Source organism: Fusarium keratoplasticum, chromosome 12 (genome assembly GCF_025433545.1).
Source record: "Fusarium keratoplasticum isolate Fu6.1 chromosome 12, whole genome shotgun sequence".
NCBI classification, from domain to species: domain Eukaryota; kingdom Fungi; phylum Ascomycota; class Sordariomycetes; order Hypocreales; family Nectriaceae; genus Fusarium; species Fusarium keratoplasticum.
The window spans coordinates 41,334-68,376 of NC_070540.1; the positions used below are offsets into that span (position 1 = coordinate 41,334).

Below are 27,043 nucleotides of genomic sequence, written 5' to 3' on the forward strand. Positions count from 1 at the left end.
TGTAACGACCCGGGCGTGATCCTCTCTGTCCATTACAGACTTCCGAGCTTTTCCTACGAAGCATACAGATTTCTCAAATGCCGGAGACAAGATTAGATGTCACGGTGATTCGGAGCAGAGATATGTCCGTGGCTGCTTTGACTCCTATCCTCGCCCCTGTTGTACATCCACTTGAGACTGTCCTTGTTAGCGCTGGCGTCCGGACTTTGCCAATATTCCATTTCCTACTTGGTGGGGCAGTCTAATGCAGGCTGCTTACGCTATCCCTGTTGTTAGTGCCACCACTCATCAACGAATCGTGGTCCAAGATGCTTCACCTGAAAAGTCTTCCATCTTGCACAAATGCCTGTAGCTGGGGCTAAACATACGAAGTGGTTAAGCACAGGCGCTAATCACTACGATTGATAGAATCGTTTAGAAGGAGGAAATTTATTGAGCCAGGAGACTTCCTACTTGTGCTACGATAATTCTCTGCCTTGCTACCATCATCCCAAAACACCCCCTCCCATTCGTCGTCCCGTACTCCCCGCCTCCAACAAACGCTATCTTCATTTGCCGGTCCAGGCCTTGGCGATAACATCCTCTGCAGAGGTGAGGGGGATCTCGGGGAACATCTTGCTGAGTCTACGATCGTCATCGGGCAGGACATACGCCCCAGAAATGATCATCCGGCACACCCCCGCCAGCAGGGCCTTAAACTCGCCCTCGTTAACCTCTTCCGAAGGGAACAGAAGCGCCACCTCTCCCTTAGCCAGCTTTTCGGCAGAGTCGTAGGTCACGTCGATCTTGGAGCCTGTATGACCATGTCAGGAGGAGTTGGAGGGTTAAACACTCTGGATACATACCGCGGACCTCCTCGACACTTGCGATAACCTCATTAAGAGAGATGTCCAAGCCAGACAAGAAGGCAACTGGGAGCCACTTTTCTTCCGCATCCAGGAGTCGAACGATCATACGGGCGAGATCTTCACTGTATGTAACAGTGAATTTGTCCTGACCAGTGTCAAAAACCATAGCTTTTCCGTTCTCCACGTCGATGAAGAACGGGAACGGCTTCAGGTTACTCTTGATATGAGACATGCCCCAGTAGTCCGAGAAGAAGCCGATCGAGATGCGGATATACCCGAGGCTTGTCTTCTTCAGTGCTCGGGCATTGGGGATCCAGCCACCAATTCCAGGTCCCGAGTTGGCGTCACTATCGTCTCATGTGTGCATTCGAATTCTAGATTGGAATTAATACCTACTCTTCGTCAAGCTGCGAAACAAACTTGCTCGGAATAAAGCGCCGAGTAGTCTGACACTTGTCAGCCGCAGCAATGAGGTTGAGCTGCGACTGGCTGCCAGCATCGGTCTCGAGGTTGATGGTAGAAATCACTGTGTCGACTGCATAATCCTGCAGGGTGGTGACCAGCGAGCTAACATCTGCATAGTTGAACTCGAGAAATGTCGGAGACCTGGGAAGGGGCTCGGTTGGAGTCTGACCAGGAGTCAGTCAAGCCTTCATCTGATAGAGACGCCTGTTTACCTTGCGACCGAGGAGGAAGATTTTGTGGTGGGAACCATAATGCTGCAGATGCTCTAGTACACTCTTACCAATGCCTCCAGTGCCTCCGGCAACAGCGACGATAGCCATATTGACGTGTATTTCATAGCTATTGAGTGAATTGATAGTTTGCGCTCTGTGATATAGCGTATGTGTGCAGACTAGGTATCGAGTCTTTACAACATGAGTCTTCCGGTATTTATAGCGTGAGTCTTGACTGTGTGAACTTCCACAGCTAATTAGTCGGCGGATTTCCCTTTCGTACTGCGGAGTTACACGGCGGAGTTGATGTGCGTTGGCCCACAGGTTACAAAGCAGAAGCTTGATGATCTCCCAAGTCCAGACCGATCGGACCAACATCACGAAAACAGGGGGGAAAGCGAGAGTGGGAGCGAGTTGGGAGCTTTGGTTACATGAAGTCAAGCCATGTCACTAGCCTTCGATAGCCCGGACTTACGGTCGTTTCGGGCCCCGTGTTGGACGTTTGCTTATAAAGTCGGCCCGTGGGTCTACCTGGTACCGTGGCTATGCAATTATCTATGCAAGGTCCTGAACCTTAATCCAAGGCTTGCAATCACGATGTTTCGTTCTGCTTAACAATCAATAATCCTGTCTGGTCGATCATACAAGGATCCTGACAGTGTCACCAATACCTCACATCCCTTAAACTCACTTCTCTTCTTTTCATGTTGAAACATCACTATACGACTGGGCATAACAACTCACCTCAAATATATTATAGTGCCTAGCCTTAATCGATTCATTGCCGCCAGGGACACCTCCGTTAGCTAATTCATCAAAGATTCTGGTGTCGACTTTGAGACTCTCTCCGAATAGTATGAGCCAAGCATCGTGGAACACAAAACCTACGAGCTCATACAAAAAGGGTTTTCCTGAAGACATATCTTCGCTGTGAAAAGTAGACGAAGTCAGTGTCAAGAAGCTTAAATCGAGCACCTTACGGCCAAGTATCTTGTTGTCTGATACAATTGCAAATAAGGGGATTAAATTACATAGAAGCAGATATGGAGATATGGGTCACAATATCTAAGTGTGGTTGAGTGAGATGTGATGTGCAATTGTTTACATGAGAAAGAAGGGACCTCACTCGCTATAGAAGAGATATAGGGTGATAGAAGAATATTGTCAACAGAAAGGCAAGGACAGATGTATCTTACTCATTGGAGTTTGATCTGGGGGGCTCTCAAAGCAATTGGGATTGGCAAAAGTAGAATGCAAGAAATGGAAAGTATATACTACAGTCTCTGATCTGGTTCTTCTGTCTACTCTGTAGCGAGGAGTATTGCCAGGGGATCAAACATGTGACATAATGTAACCTATATAATCCGAAGCTCAAATCGTATCGTTGCCACCCCTCACACCGTTTTGGGCACGGTGACTCCTCTCACAGGGAGAAGGGTAGGATGAGAATCGACTTCAGCTCCTATCGCCGACATCACAGCAACGAATAACGGATCCACACTACGGGTTAGTGGCTGGGACCTTCAGGGTAGTGAAGCGCCAAGTCTTGCCACCATCTGGAGTCGACATCTTTCCACCAGTGGCACCGTACTGCCAGCCTCCGGAACGGCCAAAGGTTGAGTCAGCCTGACTCAGCGTGATAGAAATGTCTTCCCAGCCTTATCAATAATTAGTTACTATAATAGAACATTTGGGCTGGTAATTAAGATTGGTATAAGGCGTACTGTGGGCAGGAGCAGTGGCACAAGTGCCAGCTGCACACTCGACTGAGATGTAAAAGATTTCGCCATGCTGTCCCTGGCCTACAAGATGCTATTAGCCCGTAGCCTATGCCTGAATTGAGATGCGTACTGGTGGAGACACTGGACATTAGCTTGTCATTGATGTAGAGGTTCTGGTCCCACATCTGCGTCTGAGAGTTCAGCTTGTCTACGATCAAATCAGTCAAGCTCCTGAGAGGCAGAGATAAATTATACTAACAGTGCGTCTTGATACGAGATCCTGGGGCGGCCTTGACTGGCTTGCCGTTCTTAGGTTCAGAGCCTTGTTGCAATATTGTGTTAGTTTTAGACCCAAGTCACTTGGCCACGATCATAGAGTGCTCACTCTGGTTGACAAGAGCATATGCAAAGTTGCACCACTGCTTTCCGAGGTCGGTGCAATATCCGAGACTCCCAACGTCAGCGACATGTCTCTAGGGGTGTTCAGATCACAGCATACCCCTGAGGAGCATTCTCTGTTACACCCTGGAGGAAAGAAGCCTGGTTCTCCATCATAATGGCACTCCACAGAGCGACATCTCCAGTGATGGGGCTAGGGACATCTCCAACAACAAGCGTGGCAGAAGCCTCCTGGATGTATGCATTGGGCTTGGCGTAGAGAGTAACTACATCGAGGTTGGCGATGGAATGTTGGATGAGGGCCGAAAGAGTGGCGAGAGCAGCAGTGGTCTTCATCGTGGCGGGCAGTTTGGTACAATAGGGACGAGATAGAAGGTGCAAATTGCGACGTCTAATCGAGCGAGTAACGAACGAATCTACAAAAAACAACGTCCTGTATTAATAGAGGTTTGAATCGACCCCTGAGCAATTGAATGCACGGCCGTTGTTTCAGTGACCTCGTGTTATTGTAAGAATAGGGCGCAGGTTGGTTAATTTAAATGGAACCAGCCATTCTGAAACTCCAACTTGTCCAAATCCACCAGTCACTGCCGGTAAATTCGAGCATGGATTTCGTTCCCCGGCATTTGTCTGCCGTTAGCATTGCTAATGCTAACACGCCAATCGAGGGAAAATATTCCTCCTCAGCCAGTGAGCATGGAATATCGTAAAGGATACGATAAATCGCTATACGAGCATTACCCAAGTCACCGTATCTTTTGTAATCCTTGATACATACAGGTTGTTTTCAGGGAGCCTTCAAAATGCTGGTGACCATCATGGCCATTGCTCGAGAGGACGACCACTACATGGGTCTTGACGGACCACTTACATAAGATTCCGGTTCAGTCTAAGTACACATGCATCAAATGTCAATACATTTACCAAGTCATACTCCATCTTGCCCCTCTCCAGTACCTTGCAATCATGATTCCTTTGGAGAACCTGCATGTTTGGCCATCTTAGACAGCAAACGTGTGATGAGTGCTCTCCTTTCGAATCTCTGGAACCAGTCCATCTAGGAAAGGCGGTGAGTAACAGTGAGACGTATCCAGCTTAGCCGTCTTGGCCTTAATGAGACCAAGCTTTCCATGCTCCAAGTTCGGCGCCATCCCATCAATGACATCAAGCGTGAAGCGCCCATTCTGGCACCGGATATACAAGGCGAAGGTCAACTTTTCTTCTGTTTTCACAGTGGCGGCTATCAGTAACGTCGTATTACTTGCACAGCCATTGCGGTGATTTCTTGGTCTAGGATGAGTCACCATCTGAATAGTGCTTATGCAGCCCCACTCAAAACTGCAACGTCGTGTTACGGTGAAATAATTATTCTCATTAAATCTCATTTCATGACCACAGTGCTTGTATCTTTGCAGCTGAATCATACCATTACAAGAATACGAACATGGCCGAGACCGTACCACAGGATAAGCCGGCCGTAGTCTGCGTCTTGTAAGTTGACTCGCCCCTTTCACTAATCTAGTCACTGAATGATGCAGTTGCGGCGCCGCAGCTGGCTACAACGAAATCCACCTCGAGGCCGCGCGCTCTTTGGCGCGTGAATTCCACAAGAACAATGTCCATCTTGTGTACGGCGGAGGCACGGTCGGGCTGATGGGCGAACTTGCCAAAACGCTTGTGTCCCTCTCTGGTCCAGAAGCCGTCCACGGCATCATCCCCAAAGCTCTGATCCGAGTCGAAGAAGGTTATCAGGACAAGGAGTCGGACTCGGGATCAAAGAAAGCTGAGCGAACCGTTCAAAATAACGGGGCCGAGTTTGGGCGTGTCACCGTCGTTCCCGACATGCATAGCCGCAAGCAGTTGATGGCGAAACAAGTCTTTGAGGGAGGCCCGGGGTCGGGATTTATTGCTTTACCTGGTGGCTTTGGCACTATGGAAGAGGTGATGGAGATGACGACATGGAACCAGCTTGGAATCCACCATGTTGGTGTTCTCTTGTTGAACATCAACGGCTACTGGAACCATCTTGTTGCTTGGGTCAAGAATGCAGTTGACGAAGGGTTCCTTTCGAGTCAGAACGCCAGTATACTGATACAAACGGATGATACGGCTGCTGCTCTGGAAAAGCTGCGGGCTTATCAGGTCAGCGGCGACAGATTGAAGCTGAGCTGGGGCGACGAGTAATCTACGTCGATCCCTTCATCAAGTTCCCAACTCCACTCTATTTAGTTTCATATTAATACCATGGCCATTATTACCAAGCAGCATGTGTTATCTTTCCCAATACTCTTTTCTATGAATCAAACAATAGGCATACGTGTCGAGGCGATTTGGCGAAAGGGTTGATCTGAAAGACAATGTCATAACTCTTTTGATGAAAACCAATGAATCTTGGTCTATGTACATCATTGACAAGCCATGGCTATCTACAAAATCCCAGTACAACATTCGTCAAACCTTCCGCCGTCAAAAATGACAGAAACAGGCACGCTGCCTGTTACACCCAGAGGAGCTACCCGGGACCTAAGGCACTTTCATAAAAGCAGATAGGCCAACATGCTTCTTGGCTAAATCTCTGTCTGGTCTAAGGTCAAATAATGATATATATCATCTCGGCCTCGTTCAGGTCTCTTCATAAACTAAAAGGTTGCGCCATTAACGTTGTTTGTCGTTGATATGTTAGAGATAGTTACTGTGAGTGCCTGACTGACACCATCATACCCATACGACAATATTAACAAAGCCCGTTGCAGCTTGGAAAGAACACAGACTGGCATTAATTATGATTATTTCGAGGAAGAAAAACGTAGATAAGGACAGGAGGTAAAATTAAGATCCTTAAATCCTCTTCAACGTGTCAAGACCCACGTTTTCACCCCGCTGCTAGAGCACTATCTTGGGTTCTGGCTAGCTTGGTGGGATAATGCTAGTACGGTATCACGTGCAAAGGTTACCACTTTCCAACTCCTGGTGCAAACCCTCTTGGGCGAGCGGCGCATCCTGCTCAAACACGGTATAGCGCCCCTTGTTCTCAGCCTTGTTTTCACTGCCGCGCACATCATGGCAGCTGAATCAGGGAACGTGGATGCCAAGATATTACTGGAACAGTGAATCCTTACCTGATTGGCTGGTCGATATTGCTAGATATTCTGATGTCATTCCATTCTCCAGATCATCGCCTGGATTGCCCAAAACAGCACAAACGCAGCGCCGCTCAGCCTCCACCATGATATCCCCAGATTCACTGCCTTGTCAGTGCCTCGCAGAATTATCCTTCGAGATCAATGCGATCGGATTATTCAACGAGACTAGTTGATCAATTACTGAGGTTGACGAATTCTGGCGCTCTAGCGAATTGGCATCCTGCATGATGATTGCATGGCTGTGCTTGGTCTGTAGCACATGGTCTCAGTCGGTGAAGTGAAATGAATATATATACTCGAGAATACGCATGTTCTATGGTTAACTCTCTCTGATATCCATCTACAAAATCATATCACCAACGGCTTGCCTTCATCATGCGGCGCTTCAATCCTCTTTTCTTCCTCTTCTCCTACCCCCTCGTTGGGGCCATGCCCAGTGCTCATCTATCAACAAGAGACGTTGAAGGCCTAGACTGGAAGCCGTGTGATCTACCTTTTCCAGAGGCAGTCAAAAACGCTACCACGGTCCCAGTCGACTGCGCTACACTTGAAGTTCCTCTCGACTACACCAACCCCAAGTCGGACAAGAAGCTACAGTTGCAGCTTGTCAAGGCTAATGCAACAGAGAAGCCCGTCAAGGGCAGTGTCATCTTCAACCCTGGAGGCCCTGGGAGTAGTGGTGTTGAAGAGGTCACACAAAAAGGCCCGCTCTACGTCAAGTAAGTCACGCTCAGATATCGCATACCTGACCGCTAACAATTGACCAGGACTCTCGGTGGTCACTTCAACGTAATTGGCTTCGATGCACGGTAAGAATTGCTCTGAAGCATGATTTAATAGCCAAAACTGACAACTCTGCAGAGGCACAGGCCGAACCCTGCCCTTCATTTGTGATACTGGAAGCGCTGCCCCTGACACTCCTGAATCGACAAAGTTATCTCGCCGCGACAACAAGTACCCTCACCCCTACTCCGACGTACCCCCATCGCCACTATACGATCTTCTCAAGTATCAGGTGTGGGATCTCAGTGCAGAGTATGCCAAGTTCTGTGTCGAGCCCAACAAGGAGAATGCCACCTTCTACGGAACAGCCTTCGTCGCCAGGGATATGCTGTCCATTGTTGATGCTCTCAAGGAAGATGGCCTCCTTAGGTTCTGGGGACGTTCTTACAGCACCATTTTGGGACAGACCTTTGCTGCCATGTTCCCTAATCGTGTTGGCCGTATGCTTCTCGACGCTGTGGTTATTCCCGACGAGTACTACTCTGGTACCTGGCTCAGCGCCCTTTCAGGAGTGGAATCGACAATCCTGCGCTTCTTTGAAGAATGTGTCGATGCCGGTGTTGATTATTGCCCTCTCGCCAACTTCACAGGCCCAGACACCACCGCCCAAGACCTCATGGATGCTACAGTCGAGGTCTGGGATGAACTCGCCAAGGACCCAGTCTTGGTATCAAAGGACTTTCCAATCCCTTATCTCACACCTGGAAACGTCAGCGTGCTACTCGCCAGCAAAGCCCAGATCCACTCGGCACTCTATGAGCCAGCGTCCTTCACCGGCATGTTTCAGGTTCTCGTTCCTCTTCTGAACCGCAACTTCAGCATGTGGACCGACCCTGTCAAGCCAGAGACACCCGAGGAGCAAGAAGAGCCATGGAATATTTCCCTAGGTCCCAACTTTCACGCAATTGGGTGCTCGGATGCTGCCTTCAGGGCTGACTCGCCGGAGGATATGTACAACATTGTCGAGGGTCAGAATGCGCAGAGCTCATTCGGCGAGATTCTTGGCCCAAAGACATGGATGTGTGCTCGATGGCCCGTGTTTGCTGCTGAGAGATACGAGGGAGAGTGGCAAGGATTGAACACCAGCTTTCCACTTCTGTTTGCCAACGGCCAATGGGACCCAATCACGCCTCTCACTGGTGCCTGGAATGCTGCATCGAGGTTCAACGGAAGTAGAGTGCTAACCCATGAGGGCTTTGGTGTAAGTCATCTCATCCTATCTTGAGTTGAGTGGAAAGTTAACAGACCCAGCACGGTGTAATGAAGCAGCCGTCCGACTGCACCAACAAGGCGATTCGAGCATACTTCCAAGATGGTGTCCTGCCTGAGCTGGGCACCAAGTGCAAGTCCAATAAGAGTTCTTTTGAGCAGTTTGCAATTGATCTGGAGAAGGGAGTTGGAACCGCGCCATGGGGAAATGAGTAAAGCATCATCTGTGGGCTATTGGCATGATTTTGAAAGAACATGATTTGTACTATTATTCCATGGCCGACTACGCATACAAGTTTTAGCACAGCACAAATTCTTGCATTTGATTATTAAGTAAAGCTCGACTTGAGAACCGGAAAACTCCTACACGGCCATGTCTACGGCAGTAAAACTACCGGATTTGAGTAAAAGTCACCATGCACAAAGTCCAACACTCTATCAGTGTTTATGAGAAGGAAATCCTCTCCTCAACAAAATAGTACTCCCAAGCGCCATCATCCCGAACGCTCACTGCGCGTATGGCCCCTGCCACTGGCTAGGACCAGCCTCGCCATTGTACAACTGATAATCATATCCAGCAGCCGCCAAGGGCTGATCATCACTGCCCCCCGTACCGGCGTCATCATGGGTATAGTCTCCAGCATCAGCAGCGCTGTACCCATATGGCTGGTAATATGCATGCTCGTAGACCCTAGGGTCGACACCTTTGCTCTCCGTAATGGACGGGTCCTCTTGTCGGTACATCACCTCCTGGCCTTGCTCGTCGCCTCGGCGTCCCTTGTGGTGTTTCCTTGAGCTTCTCTTGCTGGATGATAACTTTCTGCTCTGCCTTAAGCTTGAGCTGCGGGGCTCGGGCATGGGATAAATCCAGATCAAGAACTCCTTGTCTCCATCGGAAAGCTCAGCATTCATAGGGACCACTATCCCGCCTTGGGCGTCTCCTCGTTCCACTGGGTAATGCATGATGGACTTGGGATCGTAAGCATTGCGTATTGTCGTGGAAGCCTTATCCAGCTTGCGATAGTTGTGTGTGACTTTTTGAGCATCCCATCCCCTCCTGCCCTGAACTATTCTATAGTTCCACTTGATCGGACAGTCGGGATGAGCATGCTCATGCTCCATGCCTAGAGCGTGGCCAAATTCATGCAAGACATCAGATTGCCTGCGCTTTCGCCGATCCTCCGCGCTTCGCTGGTCGTTGTGATGCATGTTCAACGTCATGGTCGATTCATATGGGTGTAGCTCAGCGTCAGTGCCAATACACGAGCTCGAGACACCGTGAGAGATGAATGAAACGCGGATGTCGGAGGCTCTGGGGTCGTCATCCTCGAGGAAGACGAATCTGATCCGCATACGAAGGGTGTTGTAGTGCTCCTCGATGAGGGACTTGACCTTGTCCTTGTCGGATGAATGACCGTTCAGGAAGCATACATAGAGGAAGGACCTGTCCTCGGGCCATAAGCGATGATTCAAGCCAGCCGCGTTTGCCCATCCCCCGGTAGCAGTGTCTGGGCCGACATCATCGTTGTCGTTAGGTCCCCCGTCATATTCAGCGTTACCACCAGTCCAGGACGAGCCTGGATCTGGCTGCTGATAGCCATGACCGGAGGGGTACTGATCAGTGTAATCTGAAGACATATCTGCAACCTTCAGGCGAAAATAGGGCATTGAAAAAGATTACCCTGGTAAAGTAGGAGGAGCTCACTGCTACCAATAAGACGGAAACTGGAAAGCTGACGGCAAGTGGCGAAGAGAGTGCTTGTATAAATGTCGTTAGACAAGTGCAACGCATCGGTTGCCTTCTGTTGGGCACAAACAACGTGGCTCGGTTATCGTGGTTCGCCCTCTCCAAGAGGCAACGGCATATCGAGGCTGCTGCCTACAAGGCAAACGACAAGGCCGAACCAGAGACTACCAGGAATGAGCTCGTATAGCGTCCGATCAAATTGATCACTCGGCGTCTACTGACTCCCACAACGGCCAAGCATTATAGAGTGAAGCGATATTATCCTCACTTAGACAGAGGCGATCAGACTAGTTGACTCAATTTATCAACTTAGCTGACTACCTTGGCAATGAGCCAAGCGTTAAGCCGAACAGGCAGCCTAGCCTGGAGTAGCGGGTTGAGGCATTTATGCGCGTCGGCGGAACGCTGAACCGCCATCACAACTGAGGGCTTTGCCTAGACATACCATAGGCTCTGAATGCTCCTCCTCTGCATTTCTTTGATGTGTCTCAGACCATATCAGCACTTGAAAAGCTCCACTTGAGGTGAACTTGCGCCGTCTTTTCCTACGTTGGCCTGCCTGACTACACCATTTGCACTCTTCTGATGAGTTGTTCTCTCCGGGTGTCCGCAGATGACCAGCACACTGACTCAGCGCCACCATAGCCAAGGCTTTTCGAAATCCATGCGTTCGTCCCGGTTGGCTGATATCCAAATATCCACTGCGAACACACGGCGCGTGACTTGGCAGGCAAACTCACTATAGTGACTATTGGCTAATGGGTTTGCTGACAGTATTTTCAACCGTCACTCGTACCCGTGCTGACTCTGATGCGGGATGCGTGGGGGGCAACCTCTTCGAAGTGTGGGTGAGGCCGGCTGCACAAATGTGCTACGAATCAGTTGCCTTGTCTGTGAATGCGGTGAAGGAAGAGGGTGTGTTCAGGACCTGGAACGTTTAGTTTAGGCACCAAAGGAGGATGCACTGTTTCTGATAGAAAAGATGGCCATTCGTTCATCCGTATCAGCACTGAGGATGGTGTTTATTGAGCGACCAGATGAAAGATGGCGAAAGGGACGACCCGTTCGTTACGTGAATATGAGAACATGTCTCATGATCACTATTTGGTGGAGTAGAAATTCCCAAGGTGATTGGGATTCACGGAGCAAAGATTACAAAAGTAACGCCTTTCATTTCTATGGGCATAGGCCTGATCAGTGTAGTACATGGGAAATAATAAGCCTGCATTTGAAATACGCAAAGACGCACGGTGAGGATACAGAATAACCAAGGGTAAAAAGTCTCGTGTTCTTGACTGGTGATAGTTGAACTCCGGCTGGTGGTGTTCAAGTGCATTGTTTCTGGACTTATCTTATGTCCAGCCCTGTTCTTGGCTTCCATTCCCTGCTTTGCACTCGGGTTATATAAGAGAGGCATTGAATAGATTATAGCTTGTGCTATTTATAGTCTTTCGGCCCCCGATTGGTCAACTTGGAGGTTCTGTGCGACTCTTATCTGACGTCGTCGTTCTTACTCAATGTTCACTCCTGATCCCTCACTGCCAACTGTATCTCCCAACAAGAGGCATGGATTACCACATTTAGCCCATCACAGTAGACCAAAAAAAGACAGATCCGAAGCCTCGCTGCTTCTTTGTGTACCGCTCTCAACCTAACTTCCATGCCAAAGCAGCGATCGGCGAAAGAGACACACACAACCTATCGTCAATCACCTTGGAGTGCGCATGGGAGGTCACTGATTGAGCCTCAGCTGCCTCAATCACCAACTATAGCATTATAATAACCTATAATCAGAGATGTAAAAGAACTATAAGTAGCCTGGCAAGTGTCCGTTCTTCCAGCTTCGCTTTTCCTCCGGCAACTATCAACCTCACCAAGAAACGAAACAAGACGACCGAAACGACGGCCAAAAGCAACATCAAAGCAAACACTGCGTCCACACACCGACAAACCACCATGTGTCGCAAACTCACCATTGTCACATCCTGCAGTAAGTGCTGGTTTTTGATGAATACCAAATTTGAAGACGAGATCTGCGACCAGGCCAAAGGCAAGCTGGGTGGGTGCCAATTTGGAATCCTGAAAGATCGGATCGAGTACAATTCCATTTGTGATCCCTGCTTTCAGAAGCAAAAGAAGAAGAGGGAGAAGGAGAGGGATAACTGTCGTCTTTCTTAAGAGATAAAGGCAGGTGCATTGGAGGAAAGAGAATCAATAGTGCTCTCCCCTTGAAAAGGGGGCCCAAAATTCTCTGTAGGATCAAGGGGTCGCTCTCGAGTAGGCAGCTAACATTGCTTTAGTCTGGTATTCTGCCTCCTCGAGCACTGGCAAAACCATGCAGGGGTGGGCAGAGAGGCAAAAGCATTAATTTCGCACTATTCTAGCATCTTTATCTATTTGGACTTACCTATCATTTCATTTACATGCCTAGCGCCCTCATGCATCTCCATGCGACTGATAAACCCAACGCTCCCTCTAACACTAAAAAGTGGTGGGTACTAGCGGCGTGGTCGAGAACACGCTGGCGCGCCAAATGCTTACTGCTGGTTTACCCTCATGTCCGCCAAGAGCCGGATCTCGAATAGAGCAGGCAGATTTTAACAGAGATTCCTCATCCAGAACCAGGAGGGTCTAGGCGTATCAGCCTAGTTTCATTCAACTTTAGGAGCAAGGCAAGCTGATACTCACTATGAGGACACTAGCCTTGATGGCTTCACCGCTCATCGTCCAGCTCGGAGAGCATTCTCCTAAACTGACGCTCCAAGCTAGGCCAAAAGGTACAGAATTGCCTTGAATCTAGATTACCTCATATTCGAGGGCGACATGGAAGCCGTAGGGATGAAGGCAAGAAGCCTCCAGCCAACAAGGATCACGAAACTCACGAGACTGCCACCCCACCATACACAGTCGTGCTAGTAATTCCTTCAATTGAGCGCCCCGGGACTTACCCCGATGCCGAATGCAAATATATGAACCGGGCCATTTTATTCTCCGTTCCGACGCCACTGGTGACTCCGTTCTGGCTTGGGGCAATTGGGATCGTTAATCCTTGACTAAAATGATCATACCAAAGATCCCGAGAGAAAGTCCGACATCAACAGGTCATATGGTGTAGCTGTTAATGTCCATGAGCCGCACAAATGAGAGTGCGCGTGGTTTACCCCGCAGCAACAAGATGCTGGGGGGCGGCGCAAGTTTCGGCCCATTGATTAACTTTGGGAAGGGGAAACGCACAAATAAATCCAAGGTAATAAAAACCAACCAGGCTTTCGAGTTCGTACCAAGGAATTTACTAGCAAATCCTGTTATCTATCCGTCAATTTGTTTCTGTCTATCAGACGAACTAGACCTACTTCCTAAAGCGAGCGAGTGTAGTCCCGCTTGCTACATCCTCCAGCTTTTGCTCACAGAGCTTTTTATTCTTCCAAGCACTCGTATAGAAGTGCAAGAGTAAAAAGAAATGAAGCTTTTGTTTCCGTTGCGTACTCTATTTTTTTTTTATATCGTCTTTCATCTACGTCTGCGGCGCTCAGCAGTCCAGCACGAAACATGGTCAGTTGAAAATAAGCCCTGCCACTGGTCTCTGCTTTGTTGACGATGATAGGCCTTGTACCTTTTAAATTCGAGCAACTTCCCCTAGGAAGTATCAAGGCCTCTGGATGGCTCAAGGACCAGATTGAGCTTTCGGCTGAGGGTCTTGGTGGCCACTTGTTCGACTTTTATCGGTATGTCCAACGCTCCACATGGCTCGGAGGGGACTTCGAGTACAGTGAGCTCCACGAATCCGCCCCGTACTGGTTTAACTACATTGTGCCTATGGCGTGGGTTTTGGGCGATAACCGCTTAAAATCGCAAGCGAGACAATTTCTTGATTATGTATTGGAGCATCAAGCCGAGGACGGCTGGTTGGGTCCCGAGAAAACTAGAGAAACGAGGGGAGTCTGGGCCAGAAGCCTTCTCCTCTTCGGCCTTGTGGTGAGCTCCCACACCCTTTCCATCATATTTCCACGTTACTTATGGTTACAGCAATATGCAGAGGCAGATGCTTCCCAAACGGAAAGAATCGTCGACTCAATCCACAAGTTTACAGTCCTAGTGCATTCTATGTTGAAAAACAACTTCACTGGGTTGCTTCAAGGCGGAAACGACAACTTTGATCCTTATGGTTTTGGTGTTTCTCGCACTCATGAGTTGCCAATCTCGCTCATGTGGCTCTACGAAACACATCCAAGGAACAACTCAGAGTTGATACTCGAAACGATCGAACTCATGTTTGAAGGTGGACGGAAGGGAGGCCGCGATTGGACCACCTTTTTTGTGAATGGCACCTTTCCTACCAAAGGCACAGGCACATTTCGTCCGAGCGGCTTTACTCACGGTGTCAATCTTGCCCAAGGTTAGAATACGGTTCATGTGCTTTTATGCCTACAGTCCTAATGATCTTCTACAGGACTGAGGTATCCAACCGTTCTGTACCGACTGACCAATGATTCCAACCTTGTTCATCAAACACATGAGGCTATAAACCTAACTCTCGAGTATCAAACATCACTTTCGGGCACAATTATTGGTGATGAGCATCTCGGCGGACTCAGTCCTCAAAGAGGGAACGAATAAGTTGCACGCCCCCGAGAGTACATCAAACTAATAACTCCCAGGTCAGAACTCTGCATGGCTGTCGAGTCCATGTTTTCCTACGCCTTCCTATACCGATTTCACGGATCAAACTTGTTTGCGGACAGGGCTGAGCTTGCTGCTTTCAACGCCCTTCCCGCGGCAATGAGCCCTGATTGTGAGTACAGGACATCCAATCTAATACGGATTTGACACTTAACTATTTGCTGTATGCTGATCTATATAGGGTGGTCTCATCAATATGTCACCCAGACCAATCAGCCGTGGTCCCGAAATTTGACGGCAAACCCGTTCTTCAATGTTGTTTCATATTCCAATAGCTTCGGGTTGGAGCCGAATTTTGTAAGCCTTGACTGGAACCGTCAACACCATTCATCTGATTCTGACTTGTCAGCCTTGCTGTACCGTCAACCATCCGCAGGGATATCCAAAATATGTTGCATCGTCGTTTGTCAAGTATGGAGAAAATGGCCTTGTCCATATGTTACTCGGTCCATCGATAGTAGAGACCAAGGTCAAGAACAGGCCGATTCAAGGTACGTATTATGAAAACAAGTGACCCAGCTCCACTAACTTTGGGCCAAGTGAAATGTCGGACTAACTATCCGTTCTCGGATCGACTGGACTATGAAATCCTGGCTGCCATCGATTTTGACTTTTATGTTCGAATCCCACAGTGGGTAGACGAAACCACGGCGCTGAGCCAATTTGCCGGCCAAAAGCCCCAATCGATTTCGGCAGAAAATGGACTTTATCGCATGTCGATTCGGAAAGGCTTCCACAGATTGTCTATCTACCTCCCTATGACGACCACCATTGCATACAGGAACAACACCGTTGGTGTATATCGTGGGCCTCTGCTCTACGCCGCCGACATCAAATACTCCTCTTCATCCCATCGACCGCTCAATTGGACAGATAGACAGCCCTTGCCAACTTCCGAGGTGGATGCTCGAAGCCTCGATTGGGTGCTTGAACCCACATCCAACTGGCGATACGCGATAGACCCCACGACAATTAAGCTTGGGAGGACCATTCCTTACGACACCAAGCTGCCAAACCCACTGTTCGATAGACACAATTTCTTACCGAGTCTCGAGGTCGACGCTTATCCTTTGAACTGGCCAGAGACGCTGGGTACTGCCGCGCTACCCCCAGAGCATGTGGAGGTTAAAAAGTCAGAGGTCACAAAGCTTAAGCTCATTCCGTTTGGGGCCGCCAAACTTCATATAGCTCAATTCCCCATTGTGAAATAGATCAGTGATGCCTTTTAGGCATAGTTTGGTATGAAACATAGCCACGGCTATAGGTATTATAGTTATATATCAATTTGACCAAATCCACATCCAGAGCAGCATCTCTTCAAGGAACGTACATGTGTCATCAACACCAAACTTTTACATCAAGACCATGCAACCGACAAAAGGAGTGAGTTTCATAGCCCATCGTCATTGATCCTCATCACTTCCAGCCTCTTTAGTAGTACCCCTTCTTACACTTCCCATCATGGCCGCGACGATATCCCTTCTGGCAGACACAATAGTCTCCCTTCTTCCACTCGTAATCCGGACACTTGCACTGGTCCTTATCTTTGATCTGACCATGAGGACACTTGCAGTAGTTGCCCTTTCTGTACTGACCGTCCGGACAGACGCAGTCGTTACCCTTCTTCACAAGCTCCCCGGGACACTTGCACTGGTCCTTATCTTTGATCTGACCATGAGGACACTTGCAGTAGTTGCCCTTTCGGTATTGTCCGTCGGGGCAGACGCACTTGTCTCCCTTCTTGACAAGCTCGCCAGGACACTTGCAGTAGATTCCATCTCTGATCTGACCGTGGGGACATTTGCAGAACTTGCCCTTCTTCTGGAGGTCTCCAGGACACTTGCAATAGCCTCCCTCCTTGACCTGAATACCAGGACACTTGCAGTCTTTGCCCTGTTTGATCTGGCCCCAGGGGCACACACACCACTTGCCCTTCTTGTGCTGTCCGTCCGGACACTTGCAGTCCTTGCCGTCCTTGACCTGGTCTCCGGGACACTTGCAGTAGTTCCCGTCCTTGTATTGGCCGTCGGGACACTTGCAGTACTTGCCATCCTTGATCTGGCCCCAGGGGCAGACGCAGTGATGGTGCTTGTCGTAGTGCTGACCGTAGGGGCAGTATTCGTAACCGCCGCGGGCGACTAGATCCTCATCGTCCCTTGCCTCGAGATCGACATCCTCGGGCTCTGGCTGAGGGATGGCTGCCACTGAAAAGGCACCCAGGAGGAAACCCAGGAAGAGATGTTTGAGAAGCATGTTGGTCGGCTGGTCAGGCGTCGATAGCTTGTCGAGGTGGTAGTGTAAGGAAATGAGTTTGATGATTGTCCCAAAGAAAGAACAAGAGGATGTCCAGAGGTGTTGGTGTCTCTGACTACCGTTGGGTGAAATAATTGGATTGGGAATGTCAAAGAGTCTTTATGTACTATTGTATTTGCTTCCATGACGGTACTCAAGTTCTTCTCAAGAACCTGATTCTGTCGTTGAGCTGGACACACACTCCGTCGCGAATCGGAGCACAATCATGCAGCTTGCGATTAGCCTCAGCTCGTATTCAGATCCAAACTCAAATCTCTCGACAACTCATAACCTCTCAGACACCGAGGCACACCACCCTCTCTTAGAGATATAGTGGACTGCCGCAGGACTTGACCGCAACTTGCAGTTCGCGATCAGGCTGAATGGTTTCCTCGATCAGGGTCTATGACCGCGTGGTTGGCAACAAGAAGGAATTGAGTTTGCAGTGCTAATTTTAGGACATTCCCAAGGCGGCAGTTGGGCGAGAGAAGAGGCCGGTTATGAAGTTAAGGTGAAGTATGCTTGTCTAAACAAGCATACATGCAATGTGCAGGTGAGGTGGCTGTATTAGCGTACCGTGGTGGTGGGAGGACGTTGTGTTGTCCCTCTATGCCAAGAATGTCCATGTGCTCGCCCTGAAGGAATGAATTAGAAGACTTACATGATGTGTGTTTCGCTGCTATCGTACCCTTCTTCTCTTGCGGCAAGCCGCTGCGTGTTGAGATCCGTAATGCGGGCACTACGTAGAGGGACATGTACCGGAAGAACTGCCATGCACAACCGATATCCTCATCATTGTAAGCATCGAGCACTGAATCAACTTCCCGACACATACGAGCTTTCCATGAACTCGAGTTTGGCTACTCAGTTGAGGCTTCTCCCTGACGGATGCATGACCTCAACCTCTGCCCAGCTCTCCGGTAGCTCACCGATGATCCGAGCCTCCGAGATGCGGAGCGCCGCACGGAGGAGGTTCTAGACCGAGCCCTGGTTGGATGCCAAGTTGTAGACCCGCAAATTAAGAAGCGCCGGTGACCGAGAGCCGGAAGTTTACTCTCCCGAGGATGGCATTCTCGGCGAGACAACACATTCGATGACCCATCTTCCGTCAATGTTCGGTCAATTCAACTCGGAATATGTCCCTTCCGTATCCATTGAACCCGATTCAACAAGACAGCTGATCACCCAGAAATTGGTCACGGAGCCCCGAGGTGAGATGAATCATCAGCTGAACTGGCAAACTCTTTAAAGTGGGATACCAAGGATATAAGCGTAAGGCGGCAACGCCCGACCCTAACTCTCTCTGCAGTGAGGAGCAACAAGAGGTTCTTCTCCCGTCCCTCCCTTTCAGTCAAATGATTCCATAACAGAATCTCGGTCGTTGGCTTACACGCATGTGAATCTTACATGTTGCCTCGTTTATCCCCCAACATGGCAAGCCATTGGGAAACACAAACTCAGCTCTGACGGATTATGGTTGTCACAGAGTGTTTGCAGAACTCTTCCCGCATCTTCCTTGAAGTTGGGCAGTTTTCGATCCATCCCCATTACTACCTATTCAATGGCACGGTTGTCTTTCTTCCGGCTGGCAACGAACTCGCAGGAAATAGAATCATCTACGATGTAGAGAATTCAGGTGAAAAGAGAAGACTATAATTGACAGGCTTGCCGGGGGAGTACAGGTTCGGGTTCCGGCTTAGCCGCACACCTTTGGGTTTCAGCCCAGGCCCAGCTGAGAGACTGGTCGACATGAGGCCTCACATTTTCGACCAAAACTGATGTGTCTATTTCCAGGTCAGCATATTCAGAACTACATCCAGTTAATTTGTCCATGGCTTCCACCATGTCATTCTGTTAGTTTCTCGGCAGCCTACCTTGAGATGTTTGCATTGTGTCGACTAAGAAGCTCAAAATATCGTCAAGAATTCTATTCCAATAGACGCCGTATCGTTGCATTTACCCAAAGATTCTCATGTGCTAAAGATTTGTCTGAAAAAGCTTTGTATTGTGCCTTGAATTACAATGAGGCTTGAGGAAAGGTGGGCTGGGAAATTGGAATGCACTATTGGAAGTGATGCCGTCTAGTACGATCGAACCTTAGAACCGGCTGAGAAACTCCATAAAATAGGAATGAGATCATTGTCGGCTCGTCTCTTCCCTATATTCTAATGCTTTCATAATTCTTCCATGATAGCAACAGTCAACTTTGTTTGCCTCTGCCGTGAGCAAGTAGGCGTTCTCTGCAACGAGATTCCAAACCCTTTATCTCCTACTCATGGCGTTCCATATATATGTCACTAATCCCAATAGAACCGACACGTTCCTTTCTTTCCGACAGCGAGACAACATGTCACACTCTACGCACCGAGATAAGTGTGGAGATTATCACTTAGATGGCGTGTATCTCTGGTGCTGATCGATCCCTGCAAGTTCCAAAGATAGAAGAGGTAAAGCAACATGTATAAAATACATTTCTCGGTACTCTACTACACACCAAGATCCTTCTGCAACTGTTCCAGTTCATATCTGAGCTCTGGGACGCGGGGCAAAGTCCATTCTAGAACGTTTGTAAATATGTCTTTGATAGTTTCGGTGCCATCCTCAGCGCATATGTTGGTCTTTGCCCCTGCAGCCAGCAGATTCCTCGCTATAGAGATGCACGATCTGAGAGTATCCATAGGCATAGTGTGGTCAAAGATGGTGCTGTCGATCATCCCTTCAGCCACGAGATAAAGCGGCGTGATGCCGTGACGATCCCGCAGATTCACCGGCGCACCTTGAGCCAGGTTTGCTTCGACCGCTTGGAGGTTCTCGCTACCTCGATCAGACGCCAGAAAGCCTGCCGCCCAAAAGAGAGGCGCTCGGCCGCGACTGTCTTTAGCAAAGACGTTAGCTCTGCCGTCAGTGATGAGAATCTCTGCGCTTGGACCTATGGCCAAGTGAAGGGGCGTCACTCCGTGGATTGTCATATCCGAACCCTGACAGCGGACAGCAGCCGTGGACGTAACTGCAGCCTCGGCATCTAGGAGTAGCCGGGTCATTCCAGGCGAGACACGAGCCGCGACGTGTAGCGGAGTGTAAGATTCCATGGCCATGTCGCCAAATTCGAACCACATTTTGCCCTTGCCAGCATCACGGCGCTTGCTACGCAGAGGCCCCTCGCTCAAACCTCCAACCCACACGTCCCAGTTCAGTAGGCGTTTGGCGGCTTCTGTATTGTCCTTGCAACAGGCTGCACTTAAAGGTGTCTGCGGGCAGTTGGAGTGGGCGTCGCAAATCGGTTCGTGCTCCGTTTCAAGGAGACGAGACACCATCTCGACATCATCCCTCCTGACGGCATCGAGCAGAGGTGAGGTTTTGGTCTTGTTCAGCTTATCGATCCTTGCTTTGCCTAAATGCACAAGCGCTGATACCAGGTCCAAATCCCGCTTCTTGACTGCCAGACCGAGCGGCGAGAGGCCATCCCACTCTTGGTCACAGTCAGCACTATGCTTTATCAGGAGCTTGACGAGCTCCAAGTGACTGGCAGCAACGGCCATCAAGATCAGAGGACACCCGTTGGGTGCATGCAGCGTGCCACTCCCAACAACCAGTCGAGCGAGGCCTAAATCGTCGTTCAACTCCAAGATCCTCTTGACTGCGTAGTTGATGGGCGAATAGCCGTCGTGGTCGCAACCTCGTTGGTTGACATTGTGTTGCATCAGCAACTGAACAATATCTTGACGGCCTCTCATGGTAGCGACGAGTAATGGCTCACGACCCATCCTATCCCCTCTGCAGCGTGCGTAGTCGTATTCAAGCAGGAGCTTGATAAGGTCTACTCGACCGCTTGCCACGGCTATGGAAAACACATGTTCTCCGGCCTCATTCTCAAGGTCTCGCGCTTCGCCCACTTCCAGCAGAAACTCTGCCAAGGCCAAGTGCCCTCTTGAAATAGCCTCGACCAGAGGTCGCGGTCCAAGGAGTCCGCTCAAGCTCGCTCCGCGGCTCACCAGACTTCGAGCGATATCCAACGACATGCCATCATTGATGACTCGCTCGATGGCATAGAGAAAGGGCGTGTGCCTCTTTTTGTCCAGAATATTTGGCCTAGCGGAATTATCCAGAAGCAGATCTACAATGTCTTGTCGACCTGTTTCCACGGCCAGGTGAAGCGGGCTCTTCCCCTCCGGATCTCTCCCTGAGCCGTTGACTTGAATGGTCTTTTCTTCAAGAAGGTATTTCGCCCATTTGAAATTGCCCTCTTCGCAAGCATCGCATAAATCGTTAAGATCCTCGTCATCTGACAGGTCGTGTTGGAAATACTTGACGGGAGATCTTGGGACAAACCTCGTTTCTGCGAACACAAACTTGGTCTTTTCTGGGCTCCCGGGTGGGCTAGATGCCAGTGAAGGGAACGAAGCGTCCATCAGCCTCTTGAGGAAGACATCATCAAAATTTGGTTCTGGCTGCTCTGGAGATGTCTTCAGTGGAACAAGGACATCAGACTCTTCATCAACGCTACCAGTCAGTGAAGCTGGCTTCATACGCATCCAGCCACCAAATGGCGTCCATCGAAGATCAAAATCCGGTGACAGAGATGGAAATATGATATCCTTGACAGAGTCTAGGGGGCGATCTTCAAGTTTCTGGGTCTCATGCTCCCTCTCCGGAGGTGGTTCAATCGGGACGCTCGGCGGTTGCTTCATGGTTCCTGGCCGATGTGATTGAAGCGCTTTCATGACTGCCACCTTGTCGAAGGGTTCGTTGAAACGCCTCGGAGAAGAAACAAAAGCTGCGGTGGACCTCTTGCGTACGGGCTTGGGAAGAACAGCAGCATTCTTGGGGCCATGTTCCTCTGTCTTCTTCTCCAAACGCTTCGGAGTCAAGGCATTGCTCTTCGGTTGCATCTGGACCGACGGCGGCTTTTGACCATCTGTCATCGACTTGGCGAGCAAGGCTCTGTAGTTGGCGACATAAGGGCCGCTCTTAAGTATCTCCTCATCAATATCAAACTCAACTTCGGTGTTGGTGGAGCTAGACCATCTACTACTGCTACTAATGGACGTAGAGATAGAATTCGTGTCTCTGCCTTCGCGGATGGAGCGAGCGTCACGGGCGCTCTTGGCAAACGTTTTCCTAGAACCGGGCTGGCCGAGCACGGAGTTTTGCTTTGCGGCATCATTTCTGCAAAGACAAGCGGTTCAGTATTTTCACCCTTTTGAGGGGGTAGAAATCGAGGGCACTCACTCCCGAACGAGGCTGATTAGGAGCATGACTGTCTGTAGTTGGCGGTGCAGCGTTTGCTCCTCTTTGCCGACCGAACTTTGGCTCCAGAGTAGCCTGATCTTGCTGGTGAATGCGAGACCCTTGGATCCGTCGTTACTTGCGATGACCTTTTTCACGTGTTCTTCGAGGTCGCCGATAATGTCGTCGCAGTCCCGCATGGATGATCTGATGGTATCCTTGAGTTGGTCCGAGACGGTCGGCTGTCCGTCTAGCAGTTTCTCCAGTTGCTCGACAGACACGGCAAAGAGGCGTAGCTGATTCGCAATCTTTGCGGCCGACTTGTTGGCTGCTCGGTAGCTCGTGATAAAGTCGTCGAGTTCCTTGGCCGATGCTACGGCGCGTGCGCCAAGTCCCACGCAGCTCGCGACGAGGCCGACAATCCCGGCTGGCTCCATGGCATCGTGAGTCTTGAGGATTAAGCTGGCAGCTTTTTGAGGTGGGGAGAATGCCTTGTCTCTGAAAAGGATCTGGACCGAGAGTGTTTGCCACGGGCTGAACACCCACCATGACAAGAACGCCTTGAAATCGTACTGTGGCGTTGATACCCCGTCTCGTTAGGCCAATGGTTGGGCGTTTTGCATGAGAACTAACGACGCCCGCAGCTCTCAAAAGCAGGGATCTCAGCAGGGTGAGTGATGCATTCGCCTCGGTCACGCGTTGACTGCAAAAGGCGCGGCTCAAGTCGCGGCTCAAGTCAAGACTGGAATGAAACACCTCACTCAGTGGTTTAATCCTTACATTCTTCTAGACTTGCATGCAATTACAAGTGTCAGGCTGGTTGATGATGCGAGCTACTAGCCCAGTGATGAGCCATGCAGGCTAAACAGACTAACGCAGCATGTCTCGGGGCCGAACGCAGTTGCGCAACATCAGGCTTCAGTGCTTCTCGTGAGACTGATTGAACTCTCGACAACACGTTTCAGGGTTACAAAAAGGCGGGGATGGTTTGAGTATTTCTCTTGCTGGGTTGCCTTGATCTGCCTGTGGGTATGTAAGGGGTTAAATGACTTGAATGATTTGGCTGGGGCACTTGCCATATTATTCCAACCTTTTTGTGAACTGAATCTCCCTGTCTTATCGTTGCCCTCATCAGGCTATTAATAGATAACCTTAAAACCTTAATAGAGATCAAGTTACATGCCCTATGAACCTCAAAATAGATTTACATCATTAGCATCTGGAGAAGAATATGATGAGACAGAAGCAGAGGTATGCATACCTTTTAACCTTGCCTTCAGCTCGCAGAATCCCCCTATAAAATAAGCTGTATTCAACTGTCAATCCCGCGATATGGCTCTCGGTTTCAGTCCATAATTGATTGTCTCAACGAAGCAACGACAACGGTAACAGTGTATTCATGACATTTAACATGTGCTGATAATATCCAATAGCTGAAGTCTCTATCTTCTAGTTTCCCTTTCCGATCTCACACTTACTTAATTTGCAGCATAACCAACATCGTCGTTTTAACAGCCTCCTCCCCCTCCTCCACAACCTCCACCACCTCCACCTCCACCGCATCCTCCTCCTCCGCCGCCACCGCCGCCTCCACCTCCGCAGCCACCACCACCACCACATCCTCCACCACCAGCACTGCATCCTCCAGCGGCTACAGATCCCCCACAGCTGCCAGCGGCGCATTGTGCCCAGGTACCGCCATCTACACCTCCAGCCCCTCCTGCTCCAGACGAGTACCCAGGGTCCCAGGCATAGTACATCCCGGGCGTAAAGTAAACAGGATACATCCACGGTCCGTACACTATAATTTCGGCGTTAGACTCTGCATGGCCAGATATATAGCCAAGTTCACTCACTGTAATAGCTGTACCCCCAGTGGTCATAGTACTGTTCCTTGGGAGGCAGCTTACGGCCCTTCTTCTCGGCCCGTCTACATGCCTTCTGGTAGTTCTCTTCTAGCCGACGTTGATGCAGTTGTTGAAGATGATTCTTGACTCGTTCTGCATGATTTGTAGCCAAGAGAATGTCGCCGGGGGCCCTCACGGCATTATGTGAGGAGATATGGGCCGAGTTGTCTGGAGGACAGAGGCTCGCAGCGCCAGATTGATGGAAGTTTTCTGCGACTAAGAGACATTTAGCGAATTTCTTACCATATGAATCGGTATATCTTACCCTTTTCGTTCTTGGAGAGCCCGAGAACCTTTCCCACCGAAGATACATGCGACGTCCTCACAGACTCGCAGTACCAGCAAGTACATTCAGAGTACACCTCACCATATGTCTCTTGGTACTCTTTGCTTGTCCATTCAAATGCTTCACTCAACTTCCCCTCTTCGATCTTGTCGTCGTGTCGGATGTAACGAGCCGCGACGCGAGTGGTGTACTGGTAGTAAGAGAAAGGCGTGAGTTGGTGTGTGTGCCAAGGAAGGTCAATGTCTAACGTCTCGCTGTCAGTACAGTTCCCATATGTCATAGTAACTATCATGCTTACCGAGAGTTGGAACGGCGACTTTTGACGCGTTCTTGGCCATGATGCTCATGAACCGCTCGTATTTGGTACAAAACCTCGCCATCGTCTCCCGAGCAGTGGGTGAGTGCAACCAATCAATCTTGCACATCTTTTCAGAAAAGATGCCCTGTCTCATGATGGCTCCGCAGAGATCCAAGGCAAAGGGGCTGAAGTTCTCCCAGTATCGAGACATCATCTTGCGGATGCACATGCGTGAAATAGAAGGCACACCCAGTCTCCGTCTTGCAACAAAAGCCCCAGATGATTCATGTATCGTGCGGAGAGAGCTTTGCTTCATCAATACCTCATCTTGTATCATTTTCCGCACAGTCTCCATGGTAGGCTGTTGGTCTGGGTTAGCCTGGTTTAAGAGATCGTGGATCTTGACGCTCAATATGAGCTGAATCATGCGGTTCGGAAAGGTCCGATGGTCCCACCGCTGCTGCGCGGTTCGGGTCCATCGTTCTGGCACGCCACTGGAGGTCTTGAGGATGGTTCCAGGCATGGGACAGTGCTTGACGAGAAGGTTCTTGGAGTCGTTGCAAAACTTGGCAACACTGAGTAGTTCCTTGTTGATGAGAGTGGCACATTTGGAACATCGAAACTCTAGTTTACCGTCTCCGTACCCGGATCCGATCAGACCTGGTCGCTCCAGAGTCTTTGGGTTCTCTTCAAGGCCGCAAGTCGTCCAAGGAATCTCGAGGTTTGTTGTGCAGACAGGACAGCTCAGAGACTTGACAAGGGAGTCGTCGACGTTCTCCCACTGGCGGCCAGTCTTGGCAACCCATCTAGCCTTGTGGCTATTGGGAACGGTGTAGTTAAAGGATTGATCGATTGCAGCATTGACTCGGTTCCATGGGAGGCCACTTTGCCAGAACCGACGATATCCTTTTCGAATGCAATCTTCGAGAAAATCGGTTGGGTTGAGGAGATGAGCGTGGAAGACCATCAAGACGTCTCGGTACCTGTTAGTAAAGCACAACCGAGTGACAGTTCAAAACGTACCTAGCGGAGGAAGTGCTTCCTTACTCCAGTAACTGTGCTCTTTTCTAAGAGCAAAAGCTTCATATGCTGTCGTCCGGGACTCTTCCATATCCTTCTCAACTAGTGGTCGCCCACCAGTCAAACTGTTCCACCACGCTTCGTAGCGATCCACTGCCCTTGCAACAAATAGGGCCCAACGCTTCTCCCGGATCTTGCTAAGTGCCTTTCGCTTCTCTTCATCATCGGGAACATCGCCATCAGCACGGACGTGTTCCTCGATCTCGCCATTCTCAGCTACGGTGATGGCTCCATCTGCGCGGCTGTCCCAGATGCCAAATAGCCCATCGGTGTACCCCACATCTTCTTTCAGGGCTTGGAAGGCAAAGAGAAGCTTGAGGTGGGCTAGGCAAGTATCTGGGTCCGGGTCATGAGGTTGGGAGTCAATCTTGAGGTCTGCGAACGAAGCCACAGGGTCGATATCTGGCGGGGCCGGTGCCCCAGCTGTTTCCTCGTAGGGCGGAGGGGCTGACGCTGACATGATGTTTATGGTTCTTGATCTGAGTGGGAAAAGATGTCTTGTTGTCGTGAGGGTATGGTCATGTCTTGACGATGGTGCCGGTTGTGATCAGACGGTCAAGACGAGCTTAAGGTTGGTTTTAAACATGGCAATGTTCATGCCGAGGTCTTTATCTCCTCGTCAATGCATCCATCGTATGCAGCTGCGGCTGACTGGGGCTGTTACGGGTGTAGGATCGACGTGCCGATTTACGGGCAGTGCAAGAATGTTGGTCGCACAAGATTGCGTCATATTATTGGCCACAAGTT

The 27,043-nt window shown here is 49.8% G+C and overlaps 8 protein-coding genes across 8 annotated transcripts; 3 read left to right on the forward strand and 5 right to left on the reverse strand.

Moving 5' to 3' along the window:
* Window positions 1-548: 548 nt before the first annotated feature.
* Window positions 549-1,633, reverse strand: NCS57_01359600 (NmrA domain-containing protein; the record flags this gene model as incomplete). Its single annotated transcript, XM_053063226.1, has 4 exons — window positions 549-793; window positions 846-1,195; window positions 1,245-1,477; window positions 1,526-1,633. The coding sequence occupies 4 exons, from the start codon at window positions 1,631-1,633 to the stop codon at window positions 549-551; spliced, it is 936 nt and encodes a 311-aa protein (XP_052906559.1).
* A 1,392-nt stretch (window positions 1,634-3,025) lies between these two features.
* On the reverse strand, window positions 3,026-3,981 carry NCS57_01359700 (uncharacterized protein; the record flags this gene model as incomplete). Its single annotated transcript, XM_053063227.1, has 6 exons — window positions 3,026-3,183; window positions 3,250-3,327; window positions 3,377-3,454; window positions 3,506-3,568; window positions 3,632-3,696; window positions 3,746-3,981. The coding sequence occupies 6 exons, from the start codon at window positions 3,979-3,981 to the stop codon at window positions 3,026-3,028; spliced, it is 678 nt and encodes a 225-aa protein (XP_052906560.1).
* Window positions 3,982-5,053: 1,072 nt separating this feature from the next.
* On the forward strand, window positions 5,054-5,829 carry NCS57_01359800 (uncharacterized protein; the record flags this gene model as incomplete). The annotated part of the gene is made up of 2 exons (XM_053063228.1): window positions 5,054-5,136; window positions 5,184-5,829. Exons 1-2 carry the CDS (start codon window positions 5,090-5,092, stop codon window positions 5,827-5,829), a joined length of 693 nt encoding a protein of 230 aa, XP_052906561.1. The 5' UTR covers window positions 5,054-5,089.
* Window positions 5,830-7,163: 1,334 nt separating this feature from the next.
* NCS57_01359900 (uncharacterized protein) lies at window positions 7,164-8,996 on the forward strand (the record flags this gene model as incomplete). Its single annotated transcript, XM_053063229.1, has 4 exons — window positions 7,164-7,507; window positions 7,556-7,597; window positions 7,650-8,772; window positions 8,823-8,996. 4 exons carry the CDS (start codon window positions 7,164-7,166, stop codon window positions 8,994-8,996), a joined length of 1,683 nt encoding a protein of 560 aa, XP_052906562.1.
* A 291-nt stretch (window positions 8,997-9,287) lies between these two features.
* Window positions 9,288-10,418, reverse strand: NCS57_01360000 (Peptidase M12A domain-containing protein; the record flags this gene model as incomplete). The annotated part of the gene is made up of 1 exon (XM_053063230.1): window positions 9,288-10,418. One exon carries the CDS (start codon window positions 10,416-10,418, stop codon window positions 9,288-9,290), a length of 1,131 nt encoding a protein of 376 aa, XP_052906563.1.
* Window positions 10,419-15,198: 4,780 nt separating this feature from the next.
* On the forward strand, window positions 15,199-16,418 carry NCS57_01360100 (uncharacterized protein; the record flags this gene model as incomplete). The annotated part of the gene is made up of 4 exons (XM_053063231.1): window positions 15,199-15,319; window positions 15,389-15,504; window positions 15,557-15,698; window positions 15,748-16,418. 4 exons carry the CDS (start codon window positions 15,199-15,201, stop codon window positions 16,416-16,418), a joined length of 1,050 nt encoding a protein of 349 aa, XP_052906564.1.
* A 220-nt stretch (window positions 16,419-16,638) lies between these two features.
* On the reverse strand, window positions 16,639-17,460 carry NCS57_01360200 (uncharacterized protein; the record flags this gene model as incomplete). Its single annotated transcript, XM_053063232.1, has 1 exon — window positions 16,639-17,460. One exon carries the CDS (start codon window positions 17,458-17,460, stop codon window positions 16,639-16,641), a length of 822 nt encoding a protein of 273 aa, XP_052906565.1.
* A 6,773-nt stretch (window positions 17,461-24,233) lies between these two features.
* On the reverse strand, window positions 24,234-26,756 carry NCS57_01360300 (uncharacterized protein; the record flags this gene model as incomplete). The annotated part of the gene is made up of 5 exons (XM_053063233.1): window positions 24,234-24,526; window positions 24,582-24,848; window positions 24,898-25,161; window positions 25,217-26,191; window positions 26,240-26,756. The coding sequence occupies 5 exons, from the start codon at window positions 26,754-26,756 to the stop codon at window positions 24,234-24,236; spliced, it is 2,316 nt and encodes a 771-aa protein (XP_052906566.1).
* Between the last annotated feature and the right edge of the window lie 287 nt (window positions 26,757-27,043).